This window comes from Taeniopygia guttata, chromosome 4 (assembly GCF_048771995.1).
Source record: "Taeniopygia guttata chromosome 4, bTaeGut7.mat, whole genome shotgun sequence".
Taxonomy (NCBI): domain Eukaryota; kingdom Metazoa; phylum Chordata; class Aves; order Passeriformes; family Estrildidae; genus Taeniopygia; species Taeniopygia guttata.
The window spans coordinates 12,065,961-12,085,036 of NC_133028.1; the positions used below are offsets into that span (position 1 = coordinate 12,065,961).

Genomic DNA, 19,076 nt, shown 5'->3' on the forward strand with positions numbered 1-19,076 from the left:
TTCCTTTGAACAGTTTAGCATCTAAACTGACACAGTTCAACTGAGGAAGAGATAATAGCTCTGCAGCAGGCAGTGCTATTTTTGGAATTAAGAACAAACAAGACCGGACAAAAACCATATAAAATTACCTCTGTTTGTGCTTTTGGTTCTCCAGCTTTGGCCCTCTCAAGCAGTTCTTCAAAGAGCACTTCAGGTTCTTCCTTCATGCCCTCTATAAATTAGATAAAGAAAACTGTTTACTAGCAATAGTTTAAAGTATTTTTTAAATTATTGCTGTATGTGGTTGAAGAAATAAATTATTGTAACTAAAAAATCCAACACAAGGGTTTTGCAAGAACAGTGGAAATGAACTTATTACAATATTGACTGTGCATCTCAGTATTGTACTTCAGCATATTCACCCTTGTTATTTGCTACATGCCACAGGACGGAACAGTTTACGGTTTCTCATTTACTTCCACAAAATTTTTTTCTCAATAGAATATTCATTACAATAAATACGAGTACATGTGGAACATGTAATATGGATCAGCTTTTGTACTATTACTAGTCTTTTCTTGATATCACTTCAGTCTTTCACCTGTCAATCTCTTTATTTAGCACTGGAACCTTTTCTAGGATTTTGAAAAATTAATCAGCCTTTAAAACAGTGTATTTCCAAGTTCACTCCCTCAGTCTCTAGATAATACAGAAACTAAAAACAATTACACCTGCTAAACCTTGGGTTCTTTCATTTTGCTCCACACTCCACCTTGTATTTTCTTTCTTCCCCATCTACTGAACACATACAGACTTAAACAACTGGTTTTCTTCAAAAGCATCATACTGCTCCACCAGTTAATCATAAAGAAAAACTCAAGAGCTTTATCTGATATCCAGTGTTTGCAAACAACATCATGCTGTGTGCTACTTGATGAATAAAGAATTAGTTAATAGCAAAGCTGATGAAGGCCAGGACTGCTACTCTTTTATAAGATGACTTCTCATAATTTATTTTGGAAAAAATTTGAAGAGAAAAATCAATACAACTTATATGTTTTAAGTTGGGTAAGAATGGACACATGACCACTGAATCAGTTACAGCTTTACTAACCAACCAATCTAAAATTATAGTTAGAAAGGCAGACCCAAATTCTACACCAAGCACCAAAACCTGACCCCCACTGACCACACTACCCCACACAAACACTGTGACACGTTGTAGCTACATCCTGAGGGCAGTGGCAGCATGAGAAGTGTGCTTGGGAAGCAGTTTCCAGCTGAAGGAACCTGACCCCCAGGCACCCACATCCACTCCAAGTTGCAGTCCCTGCCTGGCTGGGGAGCAGCAGTGGAGCAGCTGCTCAGCAGCCCTGCCAGCTGAGGGGCCAGCCACCATCAGCTCTTCCTAATAGGATGGCAGGAAGGAAGAAATCAACCCCATTCCACATGATCTCCTGAAGAACAGGGTCACTTGCATTCTTTAACATGCCTGGTACAGGTACAATTTTTAAAGAACAGGCCACAAGTCAACACTTTCATTAAAATGGATGTATTTAACAAGAGCAGATCATGAAGTAAGATTTCTTTACCATGCCACAGTTTTGTCTGCCACGTTCTACTTGGAAAAGTTCTAATGCCAGATTATAACATGTTGTACAAGGCACATAATGAAAAATCATTTTCATTTAGTACTTGGTCTTTTCAAAAAGCTGTAAAAATATTATTTTAGAATGGGCAAACAGCATCCCAGCAAAATTATGCCCTGATATATAACCAACATAATTTGAATTCTAAACAAGTCAGAAGCCTGTTTTCCAGATGGCACCATTATCACCAGCAAACATCATTCAAGGGCTCTCTGCTAACAATAAACAGGAAGTTACGGGAAAGAGCATATTGTTTGAAAGAAGCAAAATATTCATCTACCTACCCCACTCAAATGAAACAAGCTGGGCAAGGCAGTACTTTTCTTTTTCCTCCTGTGCTTTCAAATTCCTTAAATACTTTTGCATCAGAATTTCTGTATTAGCTGAATTAGGAATGCTTTTTGTTTTTTCTGTTCAGGGTTTTCTACATCTTGAGAACACCACAGACATTTCAGTGATACTCTGGATAATAATGGAGGCACCATTCATAAGTCAGAGTTAAATAATTAAGTGGAATTTACACACATAAGAAAAACAAACTACAGATAGCAGTTTGCTAAACTGATAAAAGCACCTCCTTCAATAAGAAAAAAAATTGGTGTTATTGCCATAAACTTCTTGAACTTGTTTGTTCTAACAGAGCTGACTGCCAGGGGAAAGAAACACTTTCTGTGGTTATTTTCAACCTACTGTCTAATCTCTCCCACCCATTTATCAATTCTATGTACTTGCACATGTGACCTATGAACATAAATAACAGATAGTTAATTAAAAATATGCCTGTGGGTTGATTCTGTAGTTGTAGGGTAAAGGTGGAGGAACAGGTTGTGGAGATCAAATTTAGAATATCTTAGTATATACCGTTCATGTAACCAGCAATATTCTTTCTCTGCTTAAAAGATAACCAAGAGGTTAAATAAACAGGTCAAGCAAGAATGACTCTAGTTTCATGGCTGCCATCACCAATCTACTTTTCCATAATGTATATAGGTCAGTCTCTGAAGGTAAAAGGTCCAAAACACAGTCAAAGTGTGTTTTAGGACAAGGATGGCCAACACAGTCTTTCAAAGTCAGCTCAACACTTAACAAACAACTGCACAGGAGTATTTTCACCCCCAGTAACAATACCATAAGAAGTGATTACTGTAACTTATCACCCTTGTTCTTAAGTGAGTTTTTAGTCGCTTATGTATTCCTCCCACATAAGAGTATTGGAATGGAAATGCTGTCAGTGGAAGCTTTTATTTTCCAGCTTTGCTAAGAATTCATGCCTTTTTAATGTCAAATTTTACTCTGTCTTTAATGTAAAAATTTCCACAAGACAGGAACACTCATCTTTCAATACTTCATATATATTTTATGACAATTAAAATAGACTTCACTAGCTGTTTTGTGTCAAGTGAGTTAATATAAGCCAATGAAATCTATCAGTCATTCAAGGCTCACAAGCACTGGAGTCATTCAAATGAGTGGAGGCAAGAGAAAGCACAAAAGTTTAAGACAGCACATAGCATTCATAAAAGAAATTAAAAGCAGAGGTGTAGAAGGGTGGTTAGTACTTAATATTTGCTGTAGTTCCAACCCTGCCACCAAGAACTCAAGGTTGTAAAGCTTAGCTCATCACCAGGCTGCTCTATAAAGCAGTTCCCAATATAGTTAATTCTACTTTTCCAGAGATACATCATTCAACACAAATTAGTTACTGGATATTGTAACAATAGCATTATTGATAAAATTTTAGTGGGTGTGGATTTTTTGTTTAGTGTAATAAAGTCTTAGGTTTAAGATATAAAATGACACTGCACGATGTTGCTATTGTGCTGGCGCGGTAATGTGGAGAAAGGGTTTTAGAAAGGCCTTGGGAATGGGAACGGGGGACAGCCGCAAGTGACCCCCGGAAGGCGCACACACTTTTTCTCAGTTTCATTTAAAAAAATGAAAAAAATTGTTTGTGATCTGCAAAGTATGATACAGATGAATTTCTGACTTTGCTGCATTTATGTAATCATACTACAGAAGAATACCTACTTACTTTTTGAAGCTTTACACATTATTTGGCACATTGGCCACATAAAATTCATTATGTTCATTATATTCAAGATTCCAGCTTTGTTGCTGTAAACTCAAATGGGAATTTAACATTCATTCTGCCATAGGCAGGCATTTTTACTATTTCTGCTAGGTTTTGATCAGAAGTAGAAAATGTTTAAAAGGAAAACATTTCAGTTTCTTTAATACTTTGCTGGGATGCAATTATTGTCCTTACCTCTGAAATTTAGCCATTAAATTGACAAAAAGGCAGTCAATTCACAGTAGGGGATTAGTCCAAGTGAGATTGTAAGACACCAATGCTTAAAATTTTAAATCACAAAAGGAAGATGCCATCACAGGTTAAAGATTAAATAATATATCTAAACCTCATCTTTGGACTATATTGAAGACTAAAACCCAACAAACTCTTCAACATTCATACTAAATTTTGAAGAACGAACTTACACAATCTAGATAAGAAATATGTTCAATGAAAAAGACTTTAAATACAAATAAACTGGGGTTTACTTTATAACAAGATTTCCTTCCCAGTATTCTAATACAAATCAGTAATAGATGCAACAGATTCCCAACCCTTTTAATACCCTTAACATACACAGCTAAATCACATCATGTGAGCATCACTGTAGTTGGCTGATGTTGCGAAGTGTCTGATTGTATATTTAGCAAAAAAGTTTGACACACATTTTAGACAAACACTAATTCAAACACGTGTATGACACTTCTATTCTTGAATTCTGAAATCTTTAAAGGCATGTAACAGTCCTTACACGTAAAGGAAGGTTTTTAGTTGTATATATAGGTGCACAAAGAGGATCATACACACACACACCCATCACATAGGACACCCTCAATTTTCTCAGTGCTCCTCTAACCACTAGCAATCACTGCCTTCCTTCAAAAAAATCTGCTAAAGTTATTCAGGCAGAAAGAATCAACAGAGTGCATGCTGAATAATAGAAGTGTTTGTTGATTTACTTTCCTACCAACACAAACACATTAAAGCTTTCAGCAGTGGATTTACTCAGCTCAAGGGACTTTTGGTCCCTTGCCTGCTAATATCACCCTTGGCCAGGTGCACACAGCTTTCTTCTTAGGTCACAGCTACAGCACCTGAATTCCAGATTAAGCAAGAGGTCAAAGACCATGAACAGGGAATAACAAAGAAAAAAATGGTATTTTAAAGGATCACAATTTCTTACGCCTTTTGAGTTTGAGATTTTATTTGTTCACACAGTTATTGGAGGCTGTCCCCATGACAGTCATGCTATCATGCACAACAAATAATTTTCTAAACAAACACAAGCTGAGGACTTCTAAGTGCTTTGAATGAAAAGGTGAAAACCTAGTGAGAACAGGATAAAAGGAAAACTGAAAGCACATTCTCAAAGAGGAAGCAACAATGAAGCATTCATACAAAATATGTAAGTTTAAAAGAAATTACAGGTTTCACAACTGAATATTAAAGCTCATGGAAACTCTACTGAACAAAAGATTAATGCATTAAGCAACACCCACACAAAGAGTATGAAAGAAACCTGTACGCCACACACAATTTATATGATCATGACTTCATGCATTCATTTGAGCTCAGAAAAAGAAGTGACAGGAATGTGCAGTAGGAGGAAGATAAAACCCATGTGCTGGGAAGAATAAAGGATTCGAGATGACAAGATACAAAACAAGATTTCTAGATTGGCCCTCCCATTTTATAGTACAGGAAGTATTCCTGAAGTGCCTAAAATCAGTCAGGACAGTTATGCATATGCACACCAAAATAATATGTTCAGTCCTAACGAGTGGGAACACACCTCCAAGTTCACTGAGCACACGCCTAGAAAAATACACAAACATTTCACTATTCCATGAGAAGATCTGACAGTTGACACAGGTGAAAATTGTTATCAAGGTGGCCCAGCAAAGTGAGCCAAGCAAAGGAAAGTAGGCAGTCTTACAAACGATCTTGCCAATTTTAGGTTTAGGTACAGAATTTTAAATGTAGGTTTCTTAACCTTTTGTTTGAATAAACATGACTAAGACAAAACACAGGGCAGCAAAAAGGCCAGAAAGCAACAACAACAACCTCAACTACATCCCAGAAAATTATACATTCAAAAACAGGATTTGAATTTAAATACATTTAATAAATAACTTTACATGTTAAGTAGCTCCTTGAACTAAGGAGGATACAAAAAAAAGTTTACAAACCTATTTTTTTCCCTAATTAAGAAAAAAAAATATACTGCGTTGAATGGGTGGATCCAGCTCATATTTACAACTCTAAAGACAGGGAGCAAGGCTTCTCACAGAAGTCCTCTAAACAAATTAGAATGCAGGTTACATGGAGAAATGAGAGATTAAGAAACAAAATGTGAAGATTAGAAAAACACAGCTTTCATTCTCCCAGGCAAAAGATTATCAATTTAGACACACAGGGATATAAAATAAGGCCTAAATCACTCAATACATTTATATTAGTGAAAGAAAATAATAATAATATAATACCAAGATGCCAAACTGTTGATGATTTTGTGTTATTCAGGGAAAAAACAACAAAAAAACTCAAGCAAAACCAGCAGAAGGATTTAATGATAATTATGTGACAAAAGGCTAGATGAAATGCAGCAAACCACAAAGGCACTTTATCACTGCACACACAGTGGTAAGTTCTGACCTATTATCACTTAGCGTAACACCTTACAGTTGTAACAGTGTTTTATTAAAAATACAGCTCAGTGCTAATAAGACGCTATTATCAGAGCTTTATAACCTGAGGAAGAAAGTGAGAATGAAACTGAGAAGGTAAACAGAGAGACTATTCAGTGTCTTTCCAAACACAAGAACTCAAGGGCATGAACAGATTAAAAGTATTTGGCCAATGCCAAATATTTCTATGCGTTTAAAAAGGCTTTTCAAAAATGTTTAGGCTGCAAGTAGCTAAAGAACATTCTTAATAAAATAAAGTAAGGACAGCAGTAGCACTGCATTTAGAAAAAGCCCCCTGGTTCTAACAGGTGTCCTGTAAGTAACAGTGTAAATGATTCTCAGGAGAAAGGTAACAAGACCCTTGAACCTGAGAAAACCTGTTACCAATCTCTAGCATTAGCACTGAGTACTGACAGCAACTTCCATGAGCCTTCCTAAACTGGAACACACCCATGCTAGTTTAGGTCTAAGAAAAGCTGGATGGCATCCAGAGGAAGAAAAACTGCACTTCATGTTTTCATTAGCTTTATCCCAAAAGTTCACTACTTAACTTCAGCGCGTTTTCTACTTAAAAGAAGTCACAGGATGTCAGGCATCTCCCTCAGTGTCACGTTATTAACTGACAGAGTAATTGAGACATTTGATGGAGTAGTATGGAACAAGATTTCATCCCCAGGCATTTCTACCAGCTAAATTACTGGGGTGGGAGCAGGGAGTGAAGAATGTCTTCTTTGACATTACATCTTCTCCCACATATGAACAAATTCTCTATATACCATAAAGAGCACTGATGTCTGAACTGAACTTTATAACATTGCACAGCACTATGCTTGGAGCTTCAGGCATACATCACTTTACTGCTTTAGCAAGAAGGCTTTAGTGTAATTGAATCTGAAAGGGAGTACTGTCTCAATTACAAGGAAAATTACTTGCTTCTACTGTGAGTGGATACTAGTATGAATAAACTATGTTCACTGCTAAACTCCACTCCTCCCACCATGCTCCACAAGGTAAGATGAAAAAATGAATGTGTAGGTGGAGACTGACATGGCACAGAAAAGACAAATATAGAATTATTTGTGGTTGAAAAAGCCTCTTCTATGACTTCTATTATCACAGACTTGAAACTGGATTTTTACTTAACCTTTTCTTGTGTAGGAATTTCCATAAAAATATGCCTCTGAAATGCAATATGCAAAGTTTATCCCATTCTTAGTATTAATAAAAATGCTTAAGTAGTACTTCCAGATAGGTTCCAACCGTTCCACAATTAAGTTCAGAATCACAAAATCAGACTTAGCCACACATTTCTTTAGAGAAAAAATAAAATGCAGCTATATAACCCAGCATTGGATTAGGCTGAAAAAGAAATTGCCAGTAAAAGGCCAAAAACATGCTATGAATCTTATGCCAAAATAATTTAGTGTGGTGCACCAAAGGACCTACATCACCTTAACTATTATCATCAATATTTACAAAGACAATCAGCTTGCTGGAAGCCAGTCAGTTTTTAATACTAATTTTTCATCTTCAGTTTGCATTCAACAGCGCTGAAGTGTGTTCTGTTCCCTAGATTTCAATGCCTTTGGTAGAAATAACCCAAAATGAAATACAAGAAAAAGCATAATTTGATTTCTTACAAACCAAGCATCCAGCTGCTGAAGACAACCCACCTGCAAAACCTCTGTATTTGCAGACTACTTTGAGGCACTGGCATCTTTCAGTTCTGCATGACTGAATGGCATTCTCAGACAACTGCTGAAAGGGAATCCTTCTCCTATAGCTCAGTGTTCATCAGTCTTATTCTCTATTCATCCAGTATTTACCTTTGCTATAGTACAGGCAGAAAATGTTATAGCTTCTTGTGAAGTCAGTAGATGTCTTGCTGCAGTGTTCAAAACTATGATAGGATTGTACTGCAATCATCTGGTTTTATTGCGGTACTTAAAAAAACCAGAAACCAAAAAACAACAACAAAACCCAAATCCCAAAGAATACTGAACCATCAGAAAAACACCCTGTTGCAAACATGAAGCACTTAGTACCATGTTAGAAAAGTGAATGAACTTGCTTTAACCATTTTCACAAATTAAATATATGAGCTATAGTGTGGATTTTGTGGTGGATTTTCAGTAATAGCTCATTTGCTAGTATGAAGGAAACTTTATAAAATGGGATAGGGAGCAGGCAACAAGAATGCATGCACATACAAAGTAAATAATTGAAGCCTATTTGTCAAGCAATAAATAATCAAGAAAAAGTAGGAAAATTAAAGCTTATGGGGTGCCTGTCCATGGATATCAATTAAAACACGTAGAGCAACACATTTTGTACAGAATCTGCCTACAAGGTACTTCTTTTGGAGTCATGTCCTATATAATACATCCAGTTCCTTTTGGAAGTGCATGGTGGTAATTCCGATAGTATTACACTGGATTTTATGCTGGCAAAGTCCCTTCTGTAAGCACAAATCTGGTACGTTAATAGAAAAATCAAACAAATTCAACAATTCCAAGGAACAGACACAGCTTTTTATTTCAGATTTTATTTTCAGTATGAAACAACCTTTCTAGAATCTCAGAGACCCTTAGGAGTAAAGGCATACACAATTAATGCAAAATAAAAATAATTTATTTTGTTAGCAGACACTGTGTAAGCTCATCTCCTATGTGAAAGATGTCAGATCTCTTCCATTCATCCACAGGTAGAATACATACTTTTAGAAAAAGTTGATCTGTACATTTTATAAGACTAAATGCAGGTTCTAAAAGCTTTTTTTTTTTTTTTTTTTTTGTGTCACTGGATTGTATTGTTGAACTTTCAGTGTTCAGGAGAGCCAGCCCAAGTCTCCAGAGAAATCCTCCTACTCACTTTCCACAAGTTCCAAAAGCTCAGTGGTATTGTGTGCAGTAACTATGTAGGAGTAAAGTTTCTGGAAAGACTGACATTCCACTTAAAAGCTGGCATCAAGCATCATGTCATAAACATGATTTGTACATATCAAATATAATGACAGATGAACTGGCTGGAGGAGAAGAAGAAATACTTTGCTCAACAAACATAATCAATTTGAAAAATAGTTTTATTAACTTCAAATGCTTAGCTGCTCATCCATGAGTGTTGACTCCTTTCATCCATTCAGAAACCTCCTGAATTCTTAACTGGTAATGGCTTGGTACAATTAAGAGAATATTGCATGTTTTTCTTTTATGCCTTTAACCTCCATGGTCAGATCATAAGACAGTCCTACTCATCCCAAGAACAATTCCAGGTTCTTATACTACCATACTTTGGCAGGCATTCTACTTTAAAAGGTGAAAACAGAGATGGGAGAGAAGGGAATAACATTTGTTTACAGAGTTGTTCAAGTCTAAGACTCAACTCTACTTTCTCTGGGAGAAGCAATGCATTTGTACATATGGTAATAGTCTTAGTTACACCACAATTGCAAGTCATCAAGTAGCATTAAATTGAACTGGGAACAACTTCTGCACCCCCAAAAAATGAACATAAATTGTCAGGAGAGCAATTAAAAAAAAAAAAAAAAAAGCATGTAGGTGGAAGACTAAGAGTGATATTATAGACTATAAATTTTAAAAGTGGAGGAAAAACCATTCTTCAAACCTTTTTTCTAGCATAGCTATTATTGTACAAAGATCTTTTAAAGTCATTAAAACAATTTTATATGTAACTAATGAGCCAGTCCTGCTGATTTTTCTATTCAGGCATCTCTGATTGAATCCTTTATGGACGAGCTGGGATAAATCTAATATAAATCTGCAGTTCCAAAACTGTAAAGGTAAAAATCATTTTTGTGATTTCTTAGTTGATAATCATCAATATTAACCATTTCCACCAAAAAAAAAAAAAAAAAAAAAAAGAAAGGAGAAAGCAACGAAAAACAACATGAGAAGATGAGACCATAGAGCTCACCAAGTCCACATGTTTTTGTGGATGCTGACTGAAAGTTATCCTAACAAGCTGCACAATGCACATGGAAATTCAGCAATTCTGCAGTTTGAGCACACTGACACTCCAGCAGTCCATTCACTGTCAAAACAGAGGGGCCTTCACAAAAGGAACATTCCAACTTTTTAGCAAATCCAAAAATCCAGTGGCTTAAGGATTTCTAACAGTTAACTTTTCAAAGAATTATCTTTACTTGCCAGTTTACTGTTCCCAGTCTCACCTTCTAGCTTTCACAATAAAGTGGGGCTGCTGCTGCTGCTGTGAGGGGCTCTCCAGAAACACAAAACTCCAAGTCTCTCCTTGACTACTGTTCTATAACAGGGATTTGTTTGCACAGTGGAACCCACATACTGGATCTCTTCTGAAGGAAACTGGATTGGAAGACTCCAACCACTAGATTAAATTCTTAAATTTGCACAAAAGGAATGCCAAGTCCTGCACGCCAAAGAATTTATAGGGCTACTCCCATTTCATTACATAATTCATTAATGAGTAAAGCTCTTCCCTTTTTACCCTCCTTTCTTCCACACCTTGGGACTATGATATAAATTTTATCATAAACAGATTAGGAAATTGATCCACCTAGAAAAAGTGGATGAAGACTGAGCTAGGGCACCTTCCATAATCTGGTTCATCATGTGAATGTAAAAAAAATGATAGCAGTAATACTATCTTTGCTATAAGCCAAAAAACCCATTTATGTATTTCAAATGGTGGAAGAGGGAAAGATGGGAAAATGTTTCCTCGAATAAACAGGTGTTCAATCCTCCTCCCATATAGGGAAAAATATCAGCATGTTACTGACAATAGCAGCAAACATTAAAAATCCATTTCCATTGTTCTGCACCAACAATGATGTCCCAAAATTTTATCAGAAAATACAGTCTTTTGTTTGGATAGAGTCTTTTGTCTCCCACAGCAATGCCTGGAAAAATGAGCTTTCTAGGTGTCTGAGTATTTAGAGGTAAAGTTTGAAGGGGCATTAATAAACTGACAGATAAATTGTTAAGTAGTTAATACTTCAAGGCATAATTCTCCCCTTCAAATAATCAAAGGTTTTTCTGAGATTTCTTCAAACTTTGCACAAACATTTCAGCTTGCCTCAAGAGTTATTCTGTAATAGCTAACTGCCAAGAAGTAAAGACACAGAAATGCTAAAACAGAGCTCTGAAGCAAAGGTTCTTCGTAACATTAAGTGGAAGAGGGTAACACTTGGAAAATATTTGTAAATTAGAAAGATTCCCTATTTGTTAGCTATCATTTGGCAATACCTTGGAGACAGACTGTTATAAATTGTTGCAATGCATTGTAAACTGTTTAAAAGATTTTTTTTTACTATTTATAAATTTGAAGTCAGTCAATTAATAAAATAGTTCTCTTCCTAGAAGTACAAAAAACATTCATAACCTAAGTACAGAACTCTGTATATCTACAAACAAAATAGAATAAATTGATTCCTGTCTGCAAAGCTCTCTGTACAAACACCTTCCCATGTGTTCTCAATTCCAGAACAAGAGATTACAGCAAAACCATGGACAAAAACCCCCAACTAGTTCCTTCAAGCACTGCAACTTAAGCTTTGCAATTTCTCCTTTCCAACCCTACTGGCTAGTAAATGTGCACGAATGATGTAATAAACCAGTAATTATCTGTTTCATGCACATATGAATAATTACCATCTTCTCCCCAGCATCTCTAGTACCCTAGCATGACCTCTTTTACCTGCTGACTGGCAGTCAATTTTTACTAAAGACAATTTACATGCTTGAATGTACTTCAGCATTACAAGAAATGGAAACTCCTCCAGATAACCTCCAGCACAACAAATGCTCACCTGGAGTGAGAGTCATCCAGTTCAAATTATCACTGTGGCTGAATTGAAGCAGTTTTTTGAATCCAGATGTGACAGTCAAGTATCTGATCACGACTGTATTGTGCAAGTGTCTCTCAATTCTGCTTTCCTTTCATCTGAATCAAAACATCTCCTGGGACATACAGATCTACTTTCTAACTTAGCAATACACGGCACTTACCTCAACTGCAGATCAGGCATCTTTCAAAAAACATTAATAGCAGTAGTACTACAGATACTTACATGCTAACTAAGTCACCACGTTGAAAGTGCTTTTTTCCAAGCTCTGTGCAGTGTGTAAGTAGAGGAAATTGTTTCTCTAGAAAGAATGATATTTGTAAGACTACTTGGAGAATTTGGTGTTGGGAGCTCCAGAGCTCTCATTCAAGCCCTGTCTTTTCATATTGCTTTAAGACTGTATCTGAAATAGGGAGATTCTACAGAGTGAATGAAATGCAGAAACCAGAAAGGGGTATGTAGCACCTGGACCAGAAATTGAGGGGCCTGTGCACCTGAGAGGCATGAAAGTGTCTTATGAGATTAGAGTCTTAGTCTGTTTCAAAAGAACTTCACTAGCAAGCAGATACTGGTCTTCCCTGCTGTGCACACTCATGTAATTTGCTTACATGAATACTGATGACTCCATGGCTTTAAAATTTCAGGAACCCTAATTAGTAGTGTATATGCTTTGCTCACTAATAAACTCCCTGTCCATGAACATCCTTGAAAGAGTAACCTTTTTTTTCATTTCTCATTTATTTTTAAACATGAAAGCTGACATACTGACATTCACTCCATTCCTACATACACAAGGAATGGAAAACCAAAACCATACATAAGCAGAATGCAAGAATCTTGGGTAGAAATAGGAATGCCCTCATTTTTTTAACATAACAAAACCTGTATCTATAAATTATCCTAGTGATTGATTATTTTTTTCATTAAATCCAGATTCAATTTGCTCAATAAATTCTGAAAGCACTGTTACCTCCCATTGTGAAAGAAATTATTCAAGGAATAACATAAACATTACCTAATGATACATTAGGAGAATAGAGACCAAAAAATTCCTAAGAAAAAAACATGGCAGTTTGATCCAAAGGAAGTACCTGTGCTGCTGAGGATATTGTGTGTGTTTAAGTGCTTTACTGAGTCAGAGCCAAGGCATTCATTAATTTGCTGGATTACACTACAAGATACAGATCATGCTGCAGGAATAGACAATGTGATGTGTGCTTCCAGGAAACAAATTACTTAACATTCACTTTGATGCCTTAAACACAGTGTATAGTAACAAAAACTGGAAAAGAAAGCATACATCAGAAATACAGATATGGTGTCAGGAATATTACAAGAATCAGTAAAATTTGAGGTTAGACAGGACCACTGGGGGTCACCTGTTCCAACCCTTCTGCTCACGCAGGTGCACCTAAGTTGGCTGCCCAGGGCCATGTCCATGTGGCTTTTGAGTATCTCAAAGGACGCAGACTCCACCACCTCTCTGGACAACCTGTGCCATTGCTCAGTCACCCTCACAGGAGAAACAAAAGAAGTGTTTACTGATGGTCAAAGGGAACCTCCTGTTTGCACCAGCTGCCTCTGGTCCTTGTGTTGGGGACTACTGGAAGGATCATGACTCCATCCTTTTTGCACCCTACCTTCAGGTATTTATGCACATTGACAGATCTCCTGAGACTTCTGTCCCCTACGCTGAATAGCCCCAGCTCTCAGCTGTCTCCACAGGAGGGATGCTGCAGCTCATTCATCATCTCTGTGGCCCTTTGCTGAACTCTCTCCAAGTCTCTCTTGTACTGAGTAGTCCAGAACTGGGTGAAGCACTCTGGTGCTAACTGGAGGGGAAGGATCTCCTTCCACCTGCTGGGCAATGTTTCAACTATTGCAGCCCAGTATACCAGTGACCTTCTGTGGGGGAAGGACACATGGGCATGTGGTAGACAGTCCTGAGCTGAAACTGCCTTTCCAAATAATTGAGATATACACAGTACATTTCCCCTTCTCAAATACAAATGATAGCCAATTTATTAAAAAATACAAACTTAAATTTGCTACAGGAATTTAGATTTGAGCAAGATATTTAAGTCATCATTAAAGAGGAGTTTTCTACATATTTAGTAAGATTTGAGACAGCTTTCTGTATATTAGTGTACTGGCCTTTCCTGTCCTATTCTCCATCACTCTGAGTTAGTCATGATCATAGAGACTATTGAAAATTACCCAACTTCTTAATCTTCCAAGAAAGAAGTCAGAGCAGCCTTTCTCAGAATATCTGGTCTGGAGTATATTTCCTTTCATACAACCAAACCACAACATGACCTGCCTGAGAGTCCAAATCCTTCACTTTTCCTAGACCTGTGAGAAACTCAAATGTTATTTATCAGTAAGGGCTCTAGTGATTCCAATGAACACCTTCTCTGTCAGTTCAAATATTTTGAGAATTTCTGAAGTGCCAATTTTCTGTTTGACATATCAGGGGTTTTTTTTATTTGCTTTCATATGTACATCTTTGAATTTGTGTTTTTATTTGCAATTCTTTCTAAAGTCCTAATAAAATGTCTGTTTTTAAGTTCTGATGACCAGAACGTCCTTTCTTTTAATAAAGTTTTCAGCTCTAGAAACTGTTAGCACTATGACAAATGGCATAACTCTAAAACCACAAGCCATATAAGAAAATACTCTATTATGCATTATTGATCACATTTTCTATCTAAATTCACTAAAATCTTGGTTGTTAGAGAGTCCTGCAAGACACTATGTCAATGCTAGCTCATTCTGCTGCATTGAATACTTGAGTATATTAGGAAGGTCATGGGAAGGGCAATGACAGTGGCACCAGGCACCCATAATACTTTAATGGGAAGAGACTTAAAGCAATCAGGAGTGAGTCACAACTGAAAAGGAGGAATACACCAATGCTCAAACGCCCTCTTTAAAAAGCAGCACTTCTAATACAGAGCTGCATATGTAGAGATCATTAGCAAATACACAGGACTGTAAAAAGAACTAAGATAAAAATCAGTGTGATTTTAAAAGTCCAGCATTTGTGTAGGGTAAGAAAATTTCCGAATTAGCTAGAAAAGAATAGCTGACAGAACCTATGTGCAAAACACACTAGACAGATTGTGTTGATTTCCAGAATCTTGCATTAATGTGAGCACCAACGTCAGAAACCTATGGATTGCTTTTTCAAATCATAGTATAATTAAGGCCAAGATAACTTCATACCATATTCCTATGATAGTTACTATTCTTTCCTTGCTGAAGCATACTAAGAAACTGGAAAATGAAGAAAGAAAACATATCTGTTAGCACTGACTCTAAATTAGCAACTATGTAGGTAATGTTAGAAGTGTCTAATCTCCATAACCTCTCAATTCTTTTACAAGTGGGCTAGATGACAAAATTGGTACTGAACACTGAGGCATGACAGAAATTCCGGTATCCAAAAAAATTCTCCTTCATTTGAAACAGGGAACCCAGACGGTTCCAACACCCAGTTATGAATTAGATGCAAACAACAGATTTGCTGACACAGCCATAATACTGGCCTGAACTACACACAGAGCTCAGTTGCATCTATTAGAGATAGTCACACATTTAATAATATTAAACTCCTGGATAGCCTTACTGTCTTCAATAGAGAGACTGATATTTGTGAATATACTGGCATGTACATAAGCAGTTTCATGATCAGAAGTCCAATTTTAAAGAAAGTTAAAGAGCAAGAGATGAGCTAGACCCTGAGTACAAGACCATCTTGCACAAGTGTTAGATTAGAAACTGAATTAAAACTGGAACTCAGCAGGTGAATACAGGAGCCAAGTGGTTTTTGTTCTACATTTTTAACAAGACCTTACTCTCATCCTATTAGTTTTCACAATCTTTGAAACTCAATGGTTTCACATCAAGTGGGGGGAAAAGAACCCCATCATTCTGCCTTTCAGAGTGTATCATGATTGTAAATCCATATTCTTATCTTACTGCTAATATTAACTTCAATTTTCTCTTCATGTACCAGTTTATTATTCCATCAGCCTACATTACAGTAGTATCTTATGCATCCACATTAGAATTCATATTAAAGCTCTGGTTATAGCATGTGCTCTAGCTAAATAAAGAAGATAAACTGAAACATTATTATGCTAAATTTAATTAAATCTCCCTGCCAATTTTTCAAATAAAGTTTTTCCTATTGCTTTGTACAAACCTGAAAAATAAGACAGGAAAACTCGAAAATATGCACAAAGGAAGCTGAAGTAGAAAAGACTCTTCCACAACAACAGGTTAAAAGAAATCAGAAAAATTTATTTTCCTACTTTACAGTGTCTTTAAACAGAGTTTTGAATACATATACATTAAACATTGGGAGGTTATTGTGTGTAAGCTGATTTTGCATAAGAATTGCTTTCATACTTACCTTTTTTTTCTGTTTTCTCCCTGCTACGGGAGTAGCCAGGAACTGAAGAAGTTGCAGAATCTGCTGAAGATGTTCCAGGTCTCTGACTGTTCCCACTATGGTCCACAGGAGCAGCATTTAGCTGAGACCTTCCAAGATGCTGCTGGGGGTGAGAGGGACTTGAGGTGAGATCAGGATCTGAATTCATTTTAGCTGCCAAAGAAGAAAATAATGATAAATTATCAGAAAACAGGTTTACAATGTAAAACTGAATGAATTTTTATTCATTTACAATAAATAAAAACTTAAAATCTCAATGTATTTGTATAATTAGGTAAATAAAAAGCCTGGAAAACAGCAAGAAGGCTGATAGGAACTTTAAGATTTATCTATACATTCTTCAGTAATTCCCAGCATGAGCAGCTAGAGCTGAGTCTGACCATATATACAACATTGTCTCAGAACAGTGATTGCTTTTTTTCCTAACTAATAATAACTGGATTACAACTGTAAACAAATGCTAAAACTAATAACGTTCCGCTTATATATGCTAGAAATAAAGACTAGCCCCAAACTTTTTATGAACAAGTCTATAATAATAGAAAAATTTCTATCAAAGGCCTGGTTAACTGTAATCATCTAATCAGGAGACAGGTAGTAATGATAAGTAGGCAAAGCAGGAGATGTAGGACTCTGCATGGGAAATCAGAGGAGGAACACCACCAAGGATCCTGATTTTAGACATTATCAACTTAAAACTCAAAATTAGCACATTCATACATGGCAGGGAGGCAAAGCCATTACACCAGAGGGCCTTTTAACTATAAGCCCTCTCAAAAATAAGAGGGGATCTCAGCTCTAAAGTAAAAAGTTCCCTAAATAAGCAAACTTGCATAAAAATCCCTACTGAAAGTTTAGCTTTCACAAGACAAAAGTAGCAAGGTATGCATATACTACTAAAGCAAAACACATAGCAACTCCTGATGCTTAAAACCAACTTCCCTTAAGCAATTTGCAAGGAACATTTTAGAATATTTCTGGCAATAAACAATAATTTTTAATTCTGTATAAGCACAGAATTAATTCAGAATACCAATTTGAAGATGTCCTTGTAAAGATGAAAGCAGTATAGCCAAAACCACAGACACCACTTAAACAACTTCTTCCACTCGAAGGACAGGGTGCTAAGAGTACTACCAAATGTCTGCACTGCCAAACATACTACTTGTAATTTGACAACTTGGCTGCAAAAATTAAGCTGCCCTAAACCAGCAAATATTTTACTGATACAAGTAAATGCGTTTCTGTATTATGTTTCTACATCAAGTTATAAATAAACCAACATAGTTCAGTTCAACCTTCAAACAGCCCTCGGAAAACACAGAGATTAAAATACCTTCCCGGTAAACCAGCATGAGTATTTTTAACCATTATACAATCACAAAAGTTACCGTGCCTCCAGTTTTAACTTGACCTTAGCGCTTTGTAAGAGGGACGGCAGCGCGGCCAGGCCGCGCCCGGGGCGGCCCGCGGGGGATGCGCGGCTCGGACGGGTCCGGCTCCTTCCAGCGCGGGCAGCGCCGGCACAGCGGCGAGCAGGAGCTCACCTCGCTCTCAGCCAGCTCGCAAAAACATCCCCGTCCCACAAGCCACTCTGCGCTTGCCCTACAAAGGGCACCACCAACTTTTCCTCCGGGTTGTTCACAAGCCAGCGGGCGGTGACTCTGCACCCACGGCGGTGACTCCGCACCCACCTCCGCCAGCCGCTCGGGAGCACCGGGGCTCGCTCGGCCTCGCTCCCCGAGGAGTCCGAGAGTGCCCGGGCGGCCCTGCCTCAGCCGAAGGCCAGAGAGCCCCAGCGGGGCCGCGAGGGGCCGGCAGCTCGGGCCGTCCTGCGCGGGGTCCCGCCCCAAACGCTCACCGGGCCCGGCCGGGCGAAGTCAGCACCGCACAGCCCCGATGTCGAACCTCCCGCAGCTCCGGAGGCGGCCGGACACTGACTGGGGCACCGCCGGCAGCCAGCCCGCAGCCCTGGGGGGCGGCGCTGCCCCGCCCATCGGCCGCGGCCCCCTCCTCTCTCCGCTGCCACTCACCGCCCTCCGCCCTCGGGGAGGGCCCGGGCGAGGCCGGGCGGGGCCGGCGGCAGGAGGCGGAGGCGGAGGCGCAGGGCTGGTTGGGCGGAGGGGCAGGCGGCAGAGCAGCAGTACCGGGGGTACTGCCCTGTGCGGCCGCGCCCCGCGCAGGTGCAGCGGGCGGGGGCTGGCGGCCCGCCCGTGGGGCCGAGGGGCGGCAGGACCGCGGCGGGCTCGGGCCGCTGCAAAATGGCGGGGCCGGGTAAGGCGGGCGGAGGCCGGCGAGCCCGGCGTGAGGGCGCAGCTCCTCTCCGGCGGTGTGGTGGCGCCGGGGTCGGGGTGAGCCAGCCCCGGTGCTTCTTCCCTTCTGCCCCGGACCTTCC

General features: G+C 38.5%; 1 protein-coding gene across 3 annotated transcripts in view; it reads right to left on the reverse strand.

Annotated features, from left to right (window-relative positions):
- The window catches only part of WFS1 (wolframin ER transmembrane glycoprotein), a 32,091-nt gene extending 13,409 nt beyond the window's left edge, over positions 1-18,682 (reverse strand). For 2 of the 3 annotated variants that reach the window (XM_002194066.7, XM_012573672.5), the window contains exons 1-3: positions 18,543-18,682; positions 16,643-16,834; positions 129-211 (exon numbers count right to left, since the gene is read on the reverse strand). In XM_002194066.7, coding sequence (XP_002194102.5) covers positions 129-211; positions 16,643-16,829 — 270 coding nt within the window. In that variant the 5' untranslated portion in view covers positions 16,830-16,834; positions 18,543-18,682. Of the gene's footprint in view, positions 1-128; positions 212-16,642; positions 16,835-18,375; positions 18,510-18,542 lie in introns of those variants that run through there. The other variant, XM_030270697.4, reaches the window with a different exon arrangement.
- Between the last annotated feature and the right edge of the window lie 394 nt (positions 18,683-19,076).